Source organism: Heterocephalus glaber, unplaced genomic scaffold (genome assembly GCF_053883595.1).
Source record: "Heterocephalus glaber isolate CG9 unplaced genomic scaffold, H.glaber_assembly_v1.0 deba00001556, whole genome shotgun sequence".
Taxonomy (NCBI): Eukaryota; Metazoa; Chordata; class Mammalia; order Rodentia; family Bathyergidae; genus Heterocephalus; species Heterocephalus glaber.
The window spans coordinates 2,012,144-2,032,952 of NW_028258347.1; the positions used below are offsets into that span (position 1 = coordinate 2,012,144).

General features: G+C 51.4%; 1 protein-coding gene across 7 annotated transcripts in view; it reads right to left on the reverse strand.

Moving 5' to 3' along the window:
- Dpys (dihydropyrimidinase) overlaps positions 1-20,809 on the reverse strand; it is a 63,532-nt gene that overhangs the window by 5,484 nt on the left and 37,239 nt on the right. For 6 of the 7 annotated variants that reach the window (XM_087190793.1, XM_087190790.1, XM_021262800.2 and 3 more), the window contains one exon: positions 5,841-6,048. In XM_087190793.1, coding sequence (XP_087046919.1) covers positions 5,841-6,048 — 208 coding nt within the window. Of the gene's footprint in view, positions 1-5,840; positions 6,049-10,380; positions 13,405-20,809 lie in introns of those variants that run through there. The other variant, XM_087190792.1, reaches the window with a different exon arrangement.

The window sequence follows — 20,809 nt, forward strand, 5'->3', positions numbered from 1 at the left end:
TACATCCTTAGCACCCCGCACTGTGCCTGGAACACAGCAGACATTTAGAAATGAAAGGGCTTCTTGGAACCTATTATGTGCTACTGAGGGTAGCATTAGTCAAGAGTATGACAATTCCTCAAGGAGGATCTAATGTCCCAAGAGTGCATGTTCAGGAGTCGGTCTGGGCTGTAGCACCCCCAGCCTGGGCATGCTGGTCAGGGTCAGGGGATCGACCTTCACAGCAGTGGTGTCCACTGGGATGGGCCAGGAGCAGGGACAGGTGGCCGCTCACCGGATGGCACACTGGAACTTTCACTGCTTGAGCAGATGAGAGTTCAACTTGAGTTCGTGGTCTTTAATGATAATTGTCATTGTGATGAACTAATAGACATCAATGAGACTCGTGCCATATGCCGAGCTAGGACTAGACATTAATTGCAATCATCATTATAGCTGCATAATTGCGGAGATGCTTCCGGTTAGCTGGTCAGTGGAGGAGGGAACTGTGGATTGATAGAAAACTTAGCTATGTTGTCTGCCAAGGGCATGCTGGGATGCTAGATTTTCTAAAAAGAGCACGACCTACAGAGACCACTAGGGCCCCAGGGAGCTACTGATACACAGCTGCCCACAGGGCTGAGATCCTAAAATGCCAATAAAGACAACTGAAGTTCCACATTCCCAACAGCAGGCACTGGCCTGACACCCAGTAGCCCAAGTAAATGCTAACTCCATGAGGTGAAATTCTTGCCTGGCTGGTGCACACTGACGGGGCCACCCCAGGTTCCGTGAGTTGCCAGGATGCAAGTGATCCCAGGTTAAATAGAGCTGATCCAGAAAATGTGTGCATGTTGACAATGACCTCCAGGCCACCCGATCTCTGCAATGAACCTCAAAATACCTTGTGAGCTGTTTCTCAAGGACAATGCAACAGAGCTGGGCCCTATTTCAGGGCTGGCTCCTTGGGTAAGTTGGCCAGTTGGGTGAGTGAACCCCGTGGGCAGAGGGAGTGGGGAGCCCTCTGTGGGGCAGGCGGGAGGTGGCGGCCGTGCCTGTGAGCAGGACTGAACTTGGTGACTATGGTGTCCCGCTGATGCTGGCCAAAGGGGCGGACTTTGGGGGGATGAACCTGGCTTTGTGTCCCAAATGGCCACTTAGAGCCTCAGGCTCTGAATCTATAAAACAGGAATGACCGCTGTTTGTCTCCCGGGATTATTGTAAGAATTAAGCTATGTTTGAAACCTAATTGGTAATCAATAGATATCGATGGAATAAGCTTTGAGTGACTAGCTAAAGCATAAAAAGAGAGTTCAGGTTGAGTATCCCTTCTCAAAATGATTGAGATCAGAAGTATTTTGGATCTTGGAGATTTCCAGACTATATTTGCATAGGTTTTACTGGTTAAGCATTCTTAGTCTGAAAAATCTGACTCTGAGATGCTGCAAAGTGTCGTTTCAGCACTCACGGTGTTTCAGATTTCAGATTTCAATTTATAGATGTTCAACCTGTACTTGGAAAGGGTCCCATATCCAGCAGGGCGCTGGTGGTAGGAAGGGCTTTACTCTTCCTTTTCTCATTACCCTTAAAATCCCAGCTTAAGCACTGGCCTGCATTTCTGTGGTGTGAATACTCCCACTCTGTCTGATTTTAAACTGCATGGCTAGCGGGGTCTTGGGCAGACAGAACACATGTGTCAGTCAGCCAGTGTGTGCTGGCTTAGCATTCACTTTGCCTTTTATTATGATGAGCAATCAATCTGGGGAAATTAGGACTATGCTGGCAGCCAATGGCACATCTTACATTACTTTCTCTGAGCCACCACCTTAAGAGAGACATCCACAAACTGTTATTTCAGAAATAGAAAATGCTCATTTCAAGGACCAAACTAGCCATCCACCCAATTTTATCTTATCTACAAGGCAAATTGTGCTTATCATTGCTAAGACACAGCCCAGTTTAAAAGCTCTGGCAGCAGTATTCTGAAACCGTATACTACTCCTAGAAGCTATTCCTGTTTCTCTATGAACTGCAATGTGACCTGTGTTCTCCAGAAAAGGCTGGAGTTGCTTATTGCTGAAAAAAGAGAAAAAGAGATGACTAGAAGAATAACTTAAAGAAAGTCCATCCTTTGGAATTTTGGAGGAAATCCTAACACTGCAAACATACAAATATTCCATAAATACAATCTATCTGAATGTAAAGTGCTATACACTTTGGTAAAAAAATTAAGAGTACTTACTTTTGTTCTTTCAGGAATCTGCTGAAATATCTAAGTTGTTGTTATTTTTTTCCCTTTTATGTCTCTTTATTTTCCTCTAACATTCTTCTTTAAAAGATAAAAATGTTTTACCATAAAATACTTATCAAATAAGGTTCAGTGTCTCATCTTCTGATTTAAAATTTTTTCTCATAAGGTTCCACTGGCTAAATTTTAAAATAAATAACAATTTTCCAACTGGTCTAATTGGATAAAAGTATCTCTCGTTTCTTTTGAAATGCCTCATAACATCAAGTAACAGTGAGTGCAGTTTGGTGGGATGATGTTAGATTTATTAAGCAGTAAAATCTTGGATTTCACTAGCTCACAGATAACCCCACTATTTGAGGCTGCGAGGGACAATTTTCTGGGTACATTTATTTAAATCTCCTTCTCGCTCCTCTGAAACAACTGCCTTTACTGCTCTTGTTTCTGGTTCAGTACCCTTCAGATGCTTGCCATGCAGCAAGGGTCAGAGTAGGAAGAATCAGATGCTGTCCCAAAGGACATGAGACTCTGGCCAGGAGAATGGCTGAGATGAAGCCTGGAAGTGCTGATGTGGTGCTCTAACCTGTGCTGTGAGCGTTCAAATGGAAAGTGTGGCATTTTCTTGGGGAGGATAAGGGGTGAGCAGGAGAAATACCATGGCCCTTCCTGCTTGCTTTTGTGCTGTAATTCCCACTCAGAAAGAAATCTGAGCTTGTGTATTTGTCTGGTACTTGGGATTGAGCCCAAGGCCTTGTGCGTGCTCAGCAAATACTTTACCACTGAGCAATACCTCCAGCCCAAGAAATCTGAAAAATTTAGGTGGAAACCAAAGAAAAAGCTCTGATAACATAGTGTGAATTTAAAATCTGGTATTTGTTGTGTGATATTTTTATTCTATAAATCATCTTTGTCCAACACAGCAAACAGGAGGGGTCTAAAATACCTCTAGACAATCCCTAAACTTCATTTCATTTTACCATTTTTATTTGACTTTTTCCCAACATTTTCAAAATAATGGTTTGGGTTTCATGACCATTTTCTTCTCTTTTCTTGTTTCTACAGAGGTTCCATGATACAGTGGGAATCAGAAAGATCTATCACAAATCCTGGCTCTTATACTTATACTTTTTAGCCTAGGGAAATTAATTTTGCTGAAACCCAGCCTTCTGTTCTGTAAAGTAAGAATGATAGTACCTACCATGTGGATGTGTGTTATATTTCATGATAACATCTACCATCTATTTTGCCAAAATGACTACAAACTACATAATACAGGGCCTACGGGGAGAGCAGTAAGTTCTCAGAACATTTGATAGATGATCATTATTACTTATTGTCTTTTGAATGCGCTAAAATGGCTAAAAATTTATCAGAGGAAAATATTACAAAAATAAAATAATTCAAAAATTGATAGTCAACACAAAAAAAACAGAGTTGACATTAACTCTGCCGACAAAACACAAAACAATCTGAAAAGGAGAACTGATAACAGCAGTCACTGGGTGATCTGCTGCCCAAAACATTTTCCCTACAAGAAGACCACTAGGCCGTCAGTCATTTAAACACAGCCCATTCTAGGCTCCCAGTTAGTCCAGTGCCCCTGGTGGCAGGAAAACGGAACTGACTACCATGAGCCACCTTGTGCCTTTCAAGTATTAACATGGTCTTCCACTCAGTTCTGTCGGCGCTCCCTCCTTATGATTTCCCAAAGCCACCCTTTCTATCCATTCCCTGGACTACAGAGGAAGTGGCTGTCATCAATGGCTCCAACTCAGATTAAATTTTTGAGAGATTCTTTTCCAAAACTAATGCGGGAGTGATTTATCTCTTAGTACCTCATTTAGCTCAGTCTACAGTTTACTGCAGAGTTGATTGCTGAGGTATACACTTTTGGGAGTTAGACAGCCAGGATTATGCTCTGTGCTGCCATATCCTAGCTGTGTGACATGGACAAGCTTGTTAATTTCTTGCAGCTTCAGCGTCCTAATCTCTACAATGAGGGAGGTGGCACCCCCTTCCCTCTAAGGGATTTGTGTGACAGAGCCCTTGGCAAGAAGCCCTGCATTCAGTAAGCACACATCAGTGTCAGAACTGCTGCTGTTTACCACGCAGGGGTTCAGAAGCACCTAGAGTCCTTATGGGCTCCACCCACTTGTCACCTGCCGTGTCAATACTTCTAAATGACCCCCCAGGAAAAGAGCCATAACCTCCAACACCACCAGTGTTGCCAGAAGTACATTATATACAGGACTGTAGTGCTGAATGGGGAGCATTCTAGAGCTCTTGTGTGTCCAGTCAAAGCTGTTGGAAGCATTGAAAAAGGGAGAAATCTTGTGTAATGGATTCCGAGATTCCACAAGTAAAACAAAATTCCCAAAACATTAGAAGAGAAATCAAAGAGATTGCAGAGCTACGAGAAATGGGTGGAAACACAGCCAGAGGACTGTGGAGTAGGAATGCTTATTTGAAAAACAGAAAGGAGAGCGGAGGCTCTAGAAGGCTCTGAGGGTGACAGGGTGACAGATCTTCGAGGCCCAGGAGGTGCACAGGGAAGCCTTTGGAGAAACCAGGACCCTCGCCCTGCTGGGGCCCCCAGGCTGGCAACTTTGCTGTTTTCTGGGATTGAGGTCACAGGGCTGCTCTCCCCATTCCAAAATCCAGAAATCAAACAATGTTTAATCTGAAAATTTTTAACATTTTGTGTATTTAGTAGAGTGAAATGTAAAAACTATTTTAAAAATCTACAAAACAAAGCAAACATTTGTGAAAGCTCAAGATAAACTGAAGGCTCAAGATCAATATCTCTTTCATGACACAGTTTTTCCAGAGATCTGAGGGTCTCTTATGGCACAGTGGTGGAAACAGGAGCAGAGAGGCCGGTGATACTGACGCCCACGGGCCTTCCAACGTCACAGTCTTACCTGACTCTCACAGTGTGTTAGGAGAAAATGTTTTCATTACCCAGGAGAGGAAACTGAGCCCCAGGAGGACAGAGAACTTGTTCTTGGCCCCCTGGCTAGGAACAGGAAGCCAAGGTAGAATTTGTGTTGCATCTACTGCCTTCCTCCACCGCTGGCTGGTGGTCCTTCACTCAAGGACACTGCACTCTTCAGGGACCACGACTCAGCTCTGAACCCAGGCCATGCCTCCTACAGTGGCTCCAGCCAGTGAATGGGCACCACCTTGGCTGGGAAACAGGAGACTCGGGCAGGACTCCCTGAAGGTCCCACTCACCACTCCAGCCCCGCCACCTCAGGCTGTCTGGGCTCTAGGGTCCTTCTACTCCACCTTTTCTTCTTTCCTTCCTGGGTCACACTGGAGTGGCGTTCTTCCAGGCTCACCTGCCTCCCTCCCCTTCTCTCCAGGGGTCTCCCTTGATAAGATCCTGCATCTTTAGCATCTGGGTGCTTCTTGGGGTCCCTGACTAACTGGATTGGCAACAGGCCCCCAAGGACTGTGAACTTGAACCGGGAGAAAATCTGAATGGACTCATCCGTGCAGGCTCACACCAGCAGTGTGCTTCGCTGAATGACACGTGATCACCTCCACGGCCACCCGCACCCCAGAGCAGTGACGGGCCAGCTGGCTGCAGCACTGCTGTGGCATGCCTCACCTGGTCTCGCTGCTGGATTCGTTTGTAAACATATTCAGCAAATGGTTTGCGTGGAATAAACTTCCCATGTCCTGGGGTGACGTTCAGAGCTCCAGCTTCGTATACCACTTTGCCCCTTGAAATCGTCACCAGCGGCACCCCGTGGCAGACCATGCCCTCGAAGATGTTGAAGTTCACAGCCTGATGGTGAGTCTTAGCCGAGATGGTTCTAGGTTTGTAAACAACAAACAAAAGGCCTGCATCACTGCCGGCTCCTGTGACGAACGTAAAATGTTAACAGAAGGGGTGGGAGAACGTCGGCCACTCTCTTAAGCCAGGACTTTGCCACTGTACCCAGGGTCACTAAGAGCAGAACGTGGCTTAACATTTCATGGCATAGTTATTTCGCTTTCCGAGGGCAAACCAAAGAGACCGCTCTTTATGGTGATGGGGAAAGGGCACTGTCTTTCATGTGGAGAAGTTTAAATTATTTTTATGTGTCAGAGAGCAACATATGTGTTCCAGTTGTGATTATAAAATATTCTCGGCAGGGGAATGGCCTGAAGCCCTCACCCGCACATTCTTACCTGCCTGCCCAGAGCAGCGCTATTCGACAATCACAAAACTGAGCCTGGCCGTGGGCAAGGAAAAACACATCTCGAATGTTTCCCCCTTGTCCATGGCAAAATTGGAAACGTGAGGATAACAGGAATAAGCAAATATATCAGCATTTCATCTCAGCATATTCTGTGCATGTATTTCCTTATTCCCCATCTCTCCCAGTAGCTTAGCTTCATTTTCACTTTTCACGTCTACAGATACAATTGTGCCGTGCACATTAACTGTGGACGACGCGATCTTGTGAAGTAGGTTAACATGGTGACGCCTAAATGCGGACCACTGACCTCACCGGGTTCCCACCTTTGTGATGAGAATGCCGTGTACTCATCCTCTCAGGATTTTTCAAGAACACGGTAGATTAAAGTCAGCACGGGGTGCGGTGGAGCTCTTGGGCTTACCCGCGTCTCACTGAAGTTTCATGCCCGCCAACAACACACCCCCAATAGCTCCCAGCCACGCCAGGCTCCCTGCCACTCACTGCTTCCAGGGTCAGCGCTTTGCACCTCACTCGTAGGTGCCGGTGGTCAGGAGGGCTTTGTCTTTCTGCACCTGGTTTACTTCCCAAGACACTGGGGATTCTGGGGCCAGGTGGCGTCTGGGCCGCACTCCTGTCCCAGTCCTGGGATAAGCAGCAAGCAGGGAGCAGCCCAGGAGTTTTGTCCCTTGGCCCCCAGCCTCCCTTCCAGGGCCAGCACCCTGTTTTTCTTCTGGGAACCCCCCCACCCCGCTGGAGGTGATCTCTCCGACTCCCAACTACGGGGCCTCCCCTCCCCTAACCAAGAGACAGGAAGTGGCGGCAGAGTGGCAGAGGAAGTTGAAAACGATGGAGGGTACTGCTGGATGCAAACCAGCACCTGCCCAGGCTGCCCCAGGATCCACCCCCAAGCAGGAGCAGAGTCCCCTGCAGCCCTCCTTATAATGCCCTCCCACTTTAGTGCGCCCGGGGTGGCTGCAGACAAAGATGGACAGATGGAACCCTGTGCCTGGAGAGTGAGGCCCTCCGGGATCCTGCCTGGAGGATCCTCTTCACACAGCTAGGGCACTAGGATGAGGAGTCAGCTGGTGCCTACCAGAGCTGAAGCAGAGAAAGAATGTGACATAGCTACATTTGGAGTACTACTCAGCCATGAAGAGGAGCGAAATACTGAATCCTCTCACTTGCAGTGAAGGGGATAGAACTGGAGAATGTTAGATTACAGGAAATAATCCAGGCACAGGCAAGCACTGAGTGTGTGGAAGCTAAAAACACTGGCCTGAAATCAGAATAGTGATTGCCAGTTTGGGAAGGGGGTGGGGTAAAGAGTGGCTGGATTTGATCAGTGCCTGCTGTATGCAAGTATGGAACCATCCCATGGAGCTCTATTAATACATACAATGGATATGTATGCATTTTTGTAATCCCAACACTCAGGAAGCTGAGACAGGAGGGTCTCAGTGACTTTGAGGCCAGTCTGGGCTACATAGTGAGTTCAAGACCGGCCTAAAGTACACATCACACATCGAGGCCCTGTCTCAAAAAACAAAAAGGTATGAATGGGTTAAAGACAGCCCACGGATACGTGAGACAGAGTCTAAACCTCCGTGACTCAGAAGGAATGAAGGATATATTTCCAAGCAAGCAAACCTTCCTGTGGCACAGCACCGGCGTCCGGCGCCCTCGCCCGTCTGTCGGCAAGAATGGAGGCCGCAGTTGCAGCCTGTTGGGCAGCCTGTGTGCACAGCGCCTGCCCTCTCCTTGGTGGCAGAGGGAGACCCCGGGCAGGGTGGCCGGGCCACGGGAGGGATGGCCGGAGTGGGTGGAGGCGCAGGAGGCTCCGGGTCGCCTGCCCAGGGAGCGGCTCCCTCTGCCCGCTGTGCGGCAGGCCAGGCGTCAGTAAGCCCAGGGCCGGCCGAGGCTGCGCGAAAGGGCGGGAGGTCACACTCAGCTCCGCCCCAGCGGCTGTGCCCTCTGCATCACAGCTGCAGACACACGCGGTCCCTCTGCAAAGAGCAAGCTGTGCGGGGCGATCGCCATGGCGAGCCCAGGGCAGGCGCCAGAGAGCACCAGGGGAGGCTCAGGGACGGGGGCCTTGTGACCCCCCAGGCCGCTCACCCAAGCACGCTGACGTTGGCCCCGACGTGTCACTGTGTCCGTGTTGCACACAAAGGATCTGGCCCGGTTGCCAGGAGAATGAAAGAAAGGTAATAGAATCATCTCCGTCCTATTTGTGCCAACTTCTAAAACACCCCTCGCAGCCCCTTTGTTGTCTTGCTTTTTGAGACAGTCTTGCTGCGTAATGCAGCCTGGCCTCCGCACAGCAGCGACCCTCCTGCCTCAGCCTCCCTGGAATTATGGGCATGTGCTCTCAAACCCGGCCTCCCTTCCCTTTGTAGAGCCTGAAAGCAAGTGTGTCCGTCACAGCCGGCCAGGGCACTGCCTGGTCCGAGCCCCTCAGCCCTGCGGCCCGGGGCAGATGACCGACCCTGTCCGAACCCCTGCTCGGTCGTCACAGCAGACCGCATGCCCACCTGCCACCTGCCCGGCACAGGGCGGAGGGGAGAGAGCTGTGACCTCACGGGTCAGATCGGGTGAGTCCAGGCCTCCCACACGCTCCTTCCGCGGGCGGGCGGAGGCGGGGCCGGGTGGCTCCCCACTTTCCCGTCCCCTCCCGGCTGCCCGCTGTGGCTAACTCGCTTGAGTCAGATTCGAAGACAGCATCTCTCGGGACCCCAGCCCGGCACTGCAGGAGTCGGGCCACACACATGGCGTGTTCATGCGTGTGCACAGACACACATACAGATGGACGCGTGCGCACACCCACGCACACACGCGCTCGGCTCCGACCCATGCACCCCGAGCAACTGACTCTGGGACGGTTTCTCGCACATCTCCTTTCTGTCTTTCGGAGTCAGGAGCACCCGGACTCTGGACGTCCCATTTGCTCTCCCTGTGTTGCCAACAGCTCCTCAGTGGCTGGAAGCCAGGGCCAAGGTCACCTCTGATGGACGCGATGATGACGAGGGGCAGAAATAGCACCACGGCTCGGCGCCGGCGCCGCTACTGCGCAGCGATGCATGGAGCCCCGCGCGGGGAGGTGCTTGTCCATTGCTTTATTTACCTCACTGCAACCTGACGGGAGCCGGATGTGTTAGCACCTGTTCCCGAATGCAGAAACCGAGGCAGGAGGCCGAGTCACTCACCTCCAGTCCTCAGTCAGGGCGCTGTGCACAGCGCCCCCTCGGGAAGTTAAGTCTGCAGCTAAGAGCACATCTCCAGGAAGCCACCCCACCTCTCCAGAAACACCTGAGCGTCTTCGCGGGGAAGCGCAACCAGAAGCAGGACAGTCAGTTAGCAAGGATGGCACCGCGCATCTGTGAGCTGCACGGAGTAGGGTCTGGTGGGAGAATATGCTCACCGCCGTAAGTCCTCACGCAAAGCCTTCCTCCTCAAAGGGCAACCAACCAAAGATCGGATCACTGTCGAGGCAAACTGCCAGTGTTTCTTTGCATTTTATTCTCCCGGGCACCAGCAAAGCAAAAGCGAGGCGTGTGAAGGGCAGATATACTCGGGGACCAGAAACTCGGGTACATGAAATCCAAACAACGTGGGTCTTCGATCGAGCCCCTGACCTTCATTCTTGCATTGTAGACGTCTTGCCTCTGGCTTCTCACTTAAAAACACAGGGCAGAATTACTCTCCGGGTGCAATGCTACCATACAGAGAGAATGGTGTGCAGAGGCAGACTTCCAAGCCCCAGAACCCACTGCTCAGGGCCCCGGCCCCTCCGTCCCACATGGCCTGTTCACTCGGGGAGAAGAGGCGGAGTGAGGGAGGGAATGAAATGGGGACAGCGTCCGGGCGGAAGGTGCAGGAGTCCGCGCCTGTGTGCAGGTGATCTGCCATGTGCCGGGCGCGTGCGTCTAAGGCCCGCACCCCACGCGGCCGGGAGGAGCACAGCGCTGACAACAGCCCCTGCTGGCCAAGCTGGCCCCAGCTGCACTACTTCTGAGCGTGGGAGGACTGCGTGTTACACGCCGGGCCCTGGGACATCTTCACGAACACAGCCAGTACTGCGAGGCAGTGACACATGCATGACACCCGAGTTTCTCCAGCCCCTTTGTGTAACTCCAGCATTTATTTATCAAAGGAACCTTGGGGGAGTTGGCAAGAAATGTGACAGATCATTTAAATGAAGACACAAATAATATTAGGTTACCGAAAGAAAAATGAGCACTAGGCACGGATAGATATTTCTTTAGGAGAACAGAAACCCAATGACTAATAAATGAAAAAGATTTCAACTTCCTTAGTGTTCAAATGTATGCAATTTGCAGCTGAAAGGTAATAATTTTTACCTATAAAAGAAGCAAAAATCAAAGGAAAGTAAAAGATTATGGTGTATCAAAAGATCATAGCCTTTGATACAGCCATTCTGCTTTTAGTCACCTTTGCAATGGAAATAATCAGAAATTTGGTTTAAAGTAGCAACAAAAAGAAAGAGAGAGAGAGAGACAGAGAGAGAAAGAAAGGGGCTACAAAAGTGACCCATTCCTGGCCAAAGAAGCTGACACAGAAGAATTCTGTGGAAAGCTTCCCTGGAGGCCAGGGTCCACGGTGCAGTCAGAGCACCCTCATGAGAATGAAAGGACTGTAAAGTACATCTGGGTCACCCCGGAAGCTGTTTAATGTCCTCGCATTAATGGCGGAACATCCCAGGGGCGTTCTGCCGGAATTGTGGTTACAGCTGTGCTCTGCCGCCCGCCGTGCCCACCCTAAACTGGCAGGAAAGGTTCTGCGTACACGTGGATGAAAACACGACTGAACAAGCAATCCAGGATCCTGGGCTGATGGTTGAGTTTTCTAAGCTGGGCTTTTTCCTCTAAGAACTCACATTATAAAAGTCATTTTCTTTGATTTTTTCCATGCTAGCTTGTATATCTCTAATGTCTTGTCATTGCATACATGATGACAATGACATTAATGTTTCTCACAGCTCTACTACACATGGTGTGATCGATAAATATTATGAGTATTTAAACTAAAAAATTCATTACAGCAAAAGACACATTGACACTGACCCCTTGAAAAGCGCCCCCCTCGCTTGAATACACCCCGTGGTTCTCGCTCCTTTCTGAAGCAGTTCTGGAAGTCCTCTTTCCTGAGTGGCACTTGTAGCTGCCTCAGTATGCTGAATGGATTGAAAACATTTACTCTGCACGTTCATTTCACCTTTGGGGAAGAGCCAGAGGTCTCCTGGTGCCAGCCCGGGGGACAAGGCAGCTGAAGATGCACCGTCATGTTTTGGGGAGTTGCCTTTCTGTTGGATGGCTTTGGGCAGCAGCATCCACCATATTTTTTTTTTATTACATCTCACAATGACAGTCATGAAAGACTGTTCCAGAACTGCTTTGCAAAGTGGCAAGAGCCATGGGATGAGTGTGCGCAATGTGAGGGGAAGGATTTTGAGGGCGATTCTTGCCCATGTGTCTTTTACTGTAATGAATTGTTAAGATTTCAGCATGCACCATCTATTCTGATCACCCCTTGCATGCCACACACTGTATCGAGGGTTTACCTCCTCCCAGTGATCCCCAGAGGGTGATACTGTTATCCTCGGACTGCATTTTACTGAGGAGGAAACCTGCCTTCAGCTGGGAGAGTGTGCGGAGTAGCTGCTATCAGTGGCGCGGCTGGGACTGACTCGGTCACCTGGTTCCGCTGTGAATGGGTGGCCCGCCACCCCGGGCCACCGCCTCATATCTTGCCTTATATTATTGTTTGAGGGTCACTGCAGGTGTTTCTATCCGTCCAGAGAAATTCCAAGTGCTTGTGGGATGAGGGATTTTCACTCAGCTCTGCACACAGCATACAGGACTCTGCTGGCGTCCAATCAACCTTTGTGTCACCAACAGAAGTGGCCTTGCTTTGAAGTCGCTCCTGTCCCCTCTTCATTTCTTTCTCCTCATTTTCTGTGCCTTCGTCTTGGCTGAGTTCTTCCCCCTCCACCCACAGCCCCTGGCCTCGTTCCCTGGCTGCATCGCCCTTCACCCCAATCACTGCTTTGCTCCTGCAGAGCGTGGGAAGCACAGGTCGGATGAGCCCAGCCACCCTGGCAGCCCTGGGTCGCTGTGCCACACCGAGGAAAATGACTCGACTCAGCGCACTGGCAGCCTGCCCGGGACTCAGCGAATCTTCACCCAGGCTTGCGCCAGTTCAATGCCCTTTTCCACTTCTCTCTACCCCAAACTACGCATCCTTTCCCATGCTTGTGTCTTATTTGTCCAATCAAAATGCAGCCCCTTTGAGGGAAGAGACCCCGGGCTCTGTCCCTGCCGTCCAGGGGATCTGCAGTAGCTACCCATCTGCAGGCAGATACCCTTCTGCCCCCTCCGGTGTGAGGAATGCAGCAACCTTCTGCACGGATGAGCGGATGAACGGATGAGCGGGGCTGCTTCCCCCGTGTGGATAAATTGCTTCTCATTATTCTGCCTCCAGATCCTCAGCATGGGGCAATTGCCTGGCAGGAGCTGGTGGGAACATTCCCCAGGGGGACGGAAGGGCAGGCTGGGGGCAGGCGGGTGACAGAGATGTAAAGAAGCCACCAGGAGCACTGCGGATGCAGAAAAAGATGCAAAGAGAGGGCGAGGAGGAGGGGCTTCAGAGGGAAGGGAAACGGAGAGCAGAGCTGGAGAAGCGGGCAGAGCAGGAGCGGGGTCGGGCCTCCAGGGCCAGGTGTGCGTGCGCGCGCGTGCGTGCGTGTGCGCAGGACCACGAGGCGGTCACCAGTGGCCTGGCCACCAGGGAGCAATGACCGCTGGGGTGCGCGTGTCCGGCGGGTGGGGGACGGGTGTGCAGACTCCAGGCCAAAAGCGGATGTGCGGCTGCCACCTGCGGGGTGGGCGGGGCCAGCCCGGGTCACCTCCGCTTCCTCCCCACCTGCAGTCACAGCGCGTTGGAGGCCAGCCTGGGCTACGCAGTGAGGCCCTGTCTCAACAAACAGACAAGGAAAAAGGGGCTTTAGTGACAGAATAAACGAAGTGGGATGCGATACAATGTAACAGAGACAAAAGGACAGCTCTGTATTTAGTTACAAAACACAGGCAATTTCACGTTTCTATGGGGAAGACTGGGACCACAGTTCACAAAAAATAAATTAGAGACCAGATGGACGCCTCAGGGAAATTCTCAAGCATATGACAAAGATATACAGGGTCTGAGACAGTGAAATACTGGAAGCAGTCTAAATGTTCACCACAAAAAAGAATCTAAAGTCAATCATGATATTTTCATAAAACAGAATACTACACAGCGGTGAAAATGAATGAAACAAACCTACATAATTCAACACAGCTAAGTCCTATACAATACTGAGAAAGTTTCGCTTTATATGAGGACATAATACAATGTATATAAGCTACAAAATCAAAACCCATAGGCGTAACTATAGGTGTATGTATACATAGGAGTGATTTTCAGTGCAACCAATGAAAGAATGTCCTAATGATTTCAACCAATGCAGAAACAACTGGACGGTCGGGGTAGGTAGTAAGTTCCCCAAAATTAGCAATAATCAAGGAAGGGTATAGAGAACTCTGGGATGTTAACTGAGTTTCTAAATCGTATCCAACTCTGAGTCGAAAGCAGGGTCCTGGCAGGGCTGGTCCAACCCGGGCTGTATTTTCCATGAATTCCCTAACAATGCTGCTGCTGCTATTGCAGAGACCACATTCTGCTCCTAAAGGCTGGGGGATCCGCTTGAGCTAATTTTGTGTGCTTTGTGGGGTTCCAGGGCTCTTTGGAGCTCAATAAGAATCTAAGAACCTTCGATCCTTTCCAGGTCCTGACTGACGTTTCCTGGGGTCCACTTTTCTCTATCCTGTTTGCTCCAGAACCAGAGGCCTGCACTTAGCCTGAGTTAGAGAATCCGAGAGCAGAAGACAGCTGTTGGGCTGACGTGGACACAGCCACAGCCGCAGCACCCTCGACGAGCACTGCTGTGGGGAAGGAGTCCCAAACACCCAGAATTCCGCTTTCTTTTCTCTCCGTCCAAAGAGAAAAATGTACGCATGGACCTTGCCCCAGTTAGGGGTCAAACAGAGGCTGCAGGGGTTTAGGAGTCGCGCGTTTCTTCCCCTGGCCCCAGACTCTGAGTATCTGTCTTGTCTATTTGTGCAGTGGTTTCTGAGGTCCTGTGTACTTGGAACTGTTCTGAACCCAGGGACACAGGAAGAGGCCAATGCTATCGGGAGAAAAACACAGGAAATCGGCCAGGCAGGAAGAAAATGATGGCAGGAGCTTAGCTAGGACAGCGGTGCCTTTGACACAACCTCCTCTGGATGCTTAGTTTTTGCCTGGTTTAAATGCTGAAAATAAACCGCATCCACTCTGCATGGGTAAATGACCAGAGGTACAGTGGGCCACTGTGACTCATTTCTAAGCTGGTTTTCTTTAATAATTTGGAGAATAATGCAGCTATTAGTAGTCAAGTCCCAGAAGTCATTTCTAGTTCACTGAAAGGTTCAGTTAGGTAAGAACACGCTTAAATAAACAACTGGGAATAAACCATGGTGACAGTTTTACCCATATGTAACCAGCAAAGCTACTTCTTTTCATGTAGAGTTCAATTTTTTTAAAGCAAATGTCTTTTGAAGGCCACAGAATGAATCGGGTGGTTTGTGTGAATAGTGTGCCGCAAATAATTTTCAAAAGCTGTCGGCTCTGGATCTCTGGTAAATTCTGATCCCGTCAGGCTGTCTTGGGCAAAAGAATCCATGTGAGTGTCTCAAACTGAGTCATTTGGTGAGCACTGGAGGTGTGCCGACAGAGATGAGGCTTGGATGACATACAACCCCAGGGTCATGGGGTCCTGCGTTTGGTCGCTGCGCCACGGCTTCCGAATGACGCCTCAGCCGGAAGTACCCACAAGCCTACGCCGACCGCCTGCCACTAAAGGGTCGACTCCTATCCACCGAGTGCCACCCACGTGGGGCTGACACTTGACATGGGCTTTCCACCTACAACGGTGCTGCAATACACACCAGTGTTCGCCCATCAGCAAAGGACTCAGAGCTCGGAAGCCCAAGCAGCTCTCGAAAGGTCACAAGCAGCGTGCACACAGCCGAGGGGGAGTTCACCCCACAGCCTACGCCTTCACGAGGGGCGCTGGGGGCTGGATTTGGGGAGGGTGAGCGCAGGCACATTTCTCCTTCACTTCATCTGCCAGGGAACTGTGGCCAAGGGGCCTGCACGCCCCGGGCCAGCACGGGAGGGCTGCACCTTTGGAGAAGCGTCCTCTGACCCCTGCAGCCACCCTGTGGTTTCGCTCCACAGCCTAGGTAGACACACGTGTGAGTGTGGGTGACAGCAGCCTCACCCCCGCTTCCACGCATGCCTCTTGCTAGGCTGCTTTACATGTGTGCTCATGTGTGTGCACGAATCACGTGTATATGCCTGAGTGTGTGCGCGATTATTTATGTATATGTACATTGTGTGTGCATGTGATCAAGTGCGTGTGCATTTGCATTGTGCACATGTGCATATATGTGCACATGTGTGCAGATGTGTGTATTGTGTGTATGTGGTCAAGGGTGTGCATTTGCATTGTGCACGTGTGTGCATGTATGTACACGTGTGTGGGTGCACGCATGAGTGTGGATGTATGTGTGCATTGTGTGCACGTGTGCACCTGTGTGTACATTTGCATTGCGCACATGTGTGTGGGTGTGCACGAGTGTGTGGATGTATGTGTGTGTGCATGTGATCAAGTGCGCGTGCATTTGCATTGTGCACGTGTGCATGTATGTGCACATGTGTGCGGATGCGTGTATTGTGTATGTGATCAAGGGTGTGCATTTGCATTGTGCACATGTGTGCAAATGCTTGTATTGTGTGTGTATGTGATCAAGGGTGTGCATTTGCATTGGGCACGTGCACATGTGTGTGGGTGCACGCACGAGTGTGGATGTATGTGTGCATTGTGTGCACGTGTGCATGTGAGCGTGTGTGCGTTTGCATTGTGCACACGTGTGCATGTATGTGCGCATGCGTGTGGATGTGTGTATTGTGTATGTGATCAAGGATGTGCGTTTGCATTGTACACATGTGCGCAGGCATGTGTGCATATGGCTGGGTGTGTGGGTGTGTGCGTGACTGCATGCATGCATGTGTGCGTGTGTGCCCGCTCTCTGGAGGAGGAGGGCTGTCATGCAGAAGCGCATCAGCAGAGGCACAGCGTGCAGCTTCAAGGGAGACTGCGGGCAGCCTCTCACAGCGGGGCTCACACCGCGCGCCCTCCCTGTCGGCATGGGCCCTCCCCACACTCATCCCACCGCTGGTCCCCGCTTCAGCTCTCCCACCCCGTCCGGGCCCAGGAGGCACTCTGAGCCGGAGTCGGAGCTCCTCCCTGAATGCAAAGCTAAATTCGTTATCTCCATCGTCAATGGGAAAGGGAAGGGAATTAGGCAGGAAAGACCACAGCGCTTTCAAGGTCAAAGCCTGCTGTAACTGAGTTTAAAATAATCAACTAAAATAACAGAGCAAAAATACGCCTGCTCTGCAGAACAGCGGCCAGTAGACATCTCCATTACCCGCTCCAGCTCACACAGTGCGTCCGCCTGTGCGCGCGCCTGAGATGCAGCAGAGCCTGTGGCTCACAAATACTGGAAGGGACGGTTGCCTTGGCAACTAAGTGCTCTCTGGACAGCTGAAGGAGGAAGCTCAGAAGATGCTGACACTGGGTCCGGCCTGCCCGGGCTGGGGGCGGAATTTGCACACGGCTCTCTGACCAGGTTTTTAATGAGGCGCTGAGCCGAGCCCGTTCTTCCTTCATCTTGACTGCGGGCGGCTGTGCGGATGCCACGGGGCTGGCGCGACCTCCTCCCGCCGGGCACCGCAGCGCTCGCAGAAGTGGGTCGCCCCGCTCGGGCTCAGCTGTCCGCGGCAGCCCCACTGGAGTCGCCGCCTTCACGTCCACCGAGGAAAGGAGGCCAGCGCGCCGCCCGCGGGTCCCACCCGCGCCCTCGTAGGCCGAGCAGCCCGCTGGGCAGGTGGAGGGGCACCGAGCTCTGTGCGCCACAGCAGGGACGGCCGCAGCCCCGGGTGCAGGGGCTCCGCAGCACGCAGGCCCGCGGCTCGGCTGCGGCCCGGTCCCTGCGGGCGCTGCGGCGATGCACGGGCGCCCCCTGCCGGACGCGGGCGGCTCTGCGCGAGGCTGTGCATGGCTTTCGCAAAGCCGCCCAAGGAAAATCTCGGCGGCGTCTAAGGCGGTGGTCAGACAAGTCGCCCGCATTTAGTATCAAAATCGGATAGAGCACACGGAGCGGGGTTCTCTCTCCAAAGTCACCTCGCCTGCAGTAAACTCGCGGCACTGGACCAGAGACAGCCGTGACCGTCTCTCTCACCTCCTCCCGGGGCCCCACGGTGCCTCAGTTTACCCCACCGCAGAAGCTTGGCCTGCTCCTCTCCTCTCCGGCGTGACCCCACAGACTGCGCGGAGGCCAGAGGGATGTCTCCTGAGCCCGGGTTCCCCTCTGTGGCGCCCTCAGCATCCCTTGGTGGACGACAGCGCTGGCTCCGACCCCATCTCCTCCTCCAGCCCGGCCTGGGCGCTCCGTGCGGACTCGGCTGGGCTACCCCAGAGCGCGGCCGGGGAGAAGGGCACGCGAGAGGGCACGCGAGAGAGGCCTGCACACCGCGCTGCTTCCCCTCCCAGGAAGGCGCGGCCTGGACCCGCAGGGGACGCGGACGCAACGGAATGGCCCTGCGCGGTCCCCAGCCCACAGCTGTGGCCGGCGAGGAGATCAGAAAAGTCACACTGGAGCCTTCCACCGAGGCCTGACCGCACTCAACACTGTCAAGGTCGTCAGGACAGGGCAGAGGAGCGGTCTCCGGCAGAGAACTCTCAGGAGAAGGAGGGAACGCCAGGCCCTGGGGCACCGCTCATGCCGTGAGCACTGGGTGCTGGACAAGGCAGGCTCTGAGCGCGGCCTGGCTAACCGTGCAGTGGTGCAAACGGCCCTGGGCACGAGCACACTCTCCTCTCCGTGTGTCGCCCCCGGTCACCACTCGGCGCCCTGTTCCCCAACAGACCCTCTCTCCTTGGCCCGCATTCTGCCATCCTCACATGGAAAAGGAGGAGCAGGAACAGTGCAGAATGTCCTGCTGCTGGCTCAGGGGAACTTCCTAAAGAGTTTTATCCACCACACAAGTCAAAGAGAACCAAAGGGGTCCACAGCAATTCCATAACCCTAAGGATGCTTCTCAATTTTCCAGAACAGTAAAATAAAAGAAAAATGAAGAGATCTCTAGTGGCTTTGTTTTTTTTAGAAGGATCTGAGGGTCAGAAGGAGGCCCGTGGTTCCTCTGCCTGCCCTGTCACCAGGGGCAGCTCAGTGAGGACGCTGCACACTGAGGAAGCCCTGCAAAGCCAGATGCAGCCAAACTAGAAAAATACGCAGCAAGAGCACGGGTCTTAGTCTGCATGGCACTTCTTTAGTTTACAAAGCACATCCACACATATGACCATTACACATTACTTCACATTATTTCACAAATACCTTTTGAGGTGAGCAAAACAGATGTTAGTCATCTTTGACGCGAGAGAGCGGGTAGGAAGAGCATCTTATTTACCTGTGTGTTTATGCCCGTGTCTCCTCGAACCCAGGGTTCCACACATGCGAGACCAGCTCCAGCCAGGCCAGCAGAGACTTTCAGGGACCCCTAGGGGAGCCCCTGGGCCTTCGCTGTTTTAATGAAAGGTACAAATGGAGAAGGAGAAGCACCGATGTACACTTGAACTAAAGAAAACTTAGTGCTGATAATTAAATGAAAAATACACATGTATCTACCCAAAAGCCATGCCCATGCACTTTCAAGTATTTAACTTTCTGTTAACATTATTATGTAAAGGAAAGTTATTATACAAGAAATACTAAAGATAGATAGAAGGAGATAGAAATCTAAAAGCACAGAATTTTTTTGGTTTGACCTTAAGTTAGTTATTCTTAGACCAAACATGAAGGAAATTGAGTAGGTAATATATAGGTCTTGAAAAGATCTACGAATCTGGACCATTATGTACTATTCTGAAACAACTGAATAGAAAGGGAAGGACAAGAGAATGTTATAGAAATCAGTAGCTGGAACTTGTAAGGGAGTGATCTAAATTTGTATAAAAACATGACTCAAGGAGACATAATCATGGCCTATAAATGTCCTCCCAACAGCAATACGTGGTAAATAAAGCAAGTGGATTATTCACAGCCTTATGTCCTGGTCACTTCTCTTTGTCCACCTGTCTAAGGGAGACAACGCTTCACACCTGTGCTGTGTCGTCCTCAGTGATTACTCAGGCCCAGAAGGACCCCCGAGGCCAGACCCGGCCAGAGACACTGGGGAGTGGCTTAAAGAGGGGGCGCTGAGGGAGGGCCTCCCAGGCCTTCCGGGGTACTCGGGGTTACCCTGGACAGTCATACCCCTCAGGAGCTCTTCATTTCCCCCTCACCTCTGATAAGGAATAACACAGAAGAGAATTGAATCCAGAAAAAGGTTTCAGTCGCTGGCCCACCTTATTGGAACAAAAAATGGAATGTGAATACTCAGTGTGAGGCTAGGTGTGCTGCCTTGACTTGGAGAGAAAGCCCGGCCCTGCAGTCGGGGAATGCACTTGCGGGTATGGGGCCAATGCCAATGGCATGGGGCCAGGCCCCTGCTGGACGTGAAACCTGACACCCACTCTGGGAAGGAGCAGAGCTTTGATGGCGCTCACGGCTTCAGGAGATTCCAGTGCACTGCTGGCTCCAAGGAAGACATCTCCTGGTGAAGGGCCTGGCAGGTGAGCTGCTTAGCTCATGGCGAGCAGACAGGGGTCAGAGAGGAAGGGCAGGGCCTGCTTGTAGGGCCCAAGGCTCTAAGGCCGCGCTCACCAGGACACACCAGGAGTGCACCTTGCTAATCTGCCGGGAGGCTCAGCCCAGTGGCGTTAACACGAGGACTAGCGCTCACATGTGAGACCTGTCATGCACTCCTGTTCAGCTGTAGCTCTCCCATCACTGTAAAGTGATCCTGTCTTATTTGTAAATCACAAGTTTTTGATACCAAAGTGTTTTTAAATCCACAGAGAGCCATGCAAGTGCAAATTATTGCAATTATTATGTCTCAGGTGTTTGGCTTCAAAATCATCCTGTTTAAATAAACATTTTCTCCACAAGACAGTTGCCCTCCCTCTTGAAAATTCCTGGGTTTTTCTAACTAAACCTCACAATGTCCCTAAGCCAAAGGATGTTTCAAAGATTCACCTGGTCCCCATGCTTGGAGCAGCAAAAGCATCTCTGGGCAGGCCCCACTGGTTGGCGCTGAAAATATCTGCAATTCTCTGAGTGGAGCCTGCTCA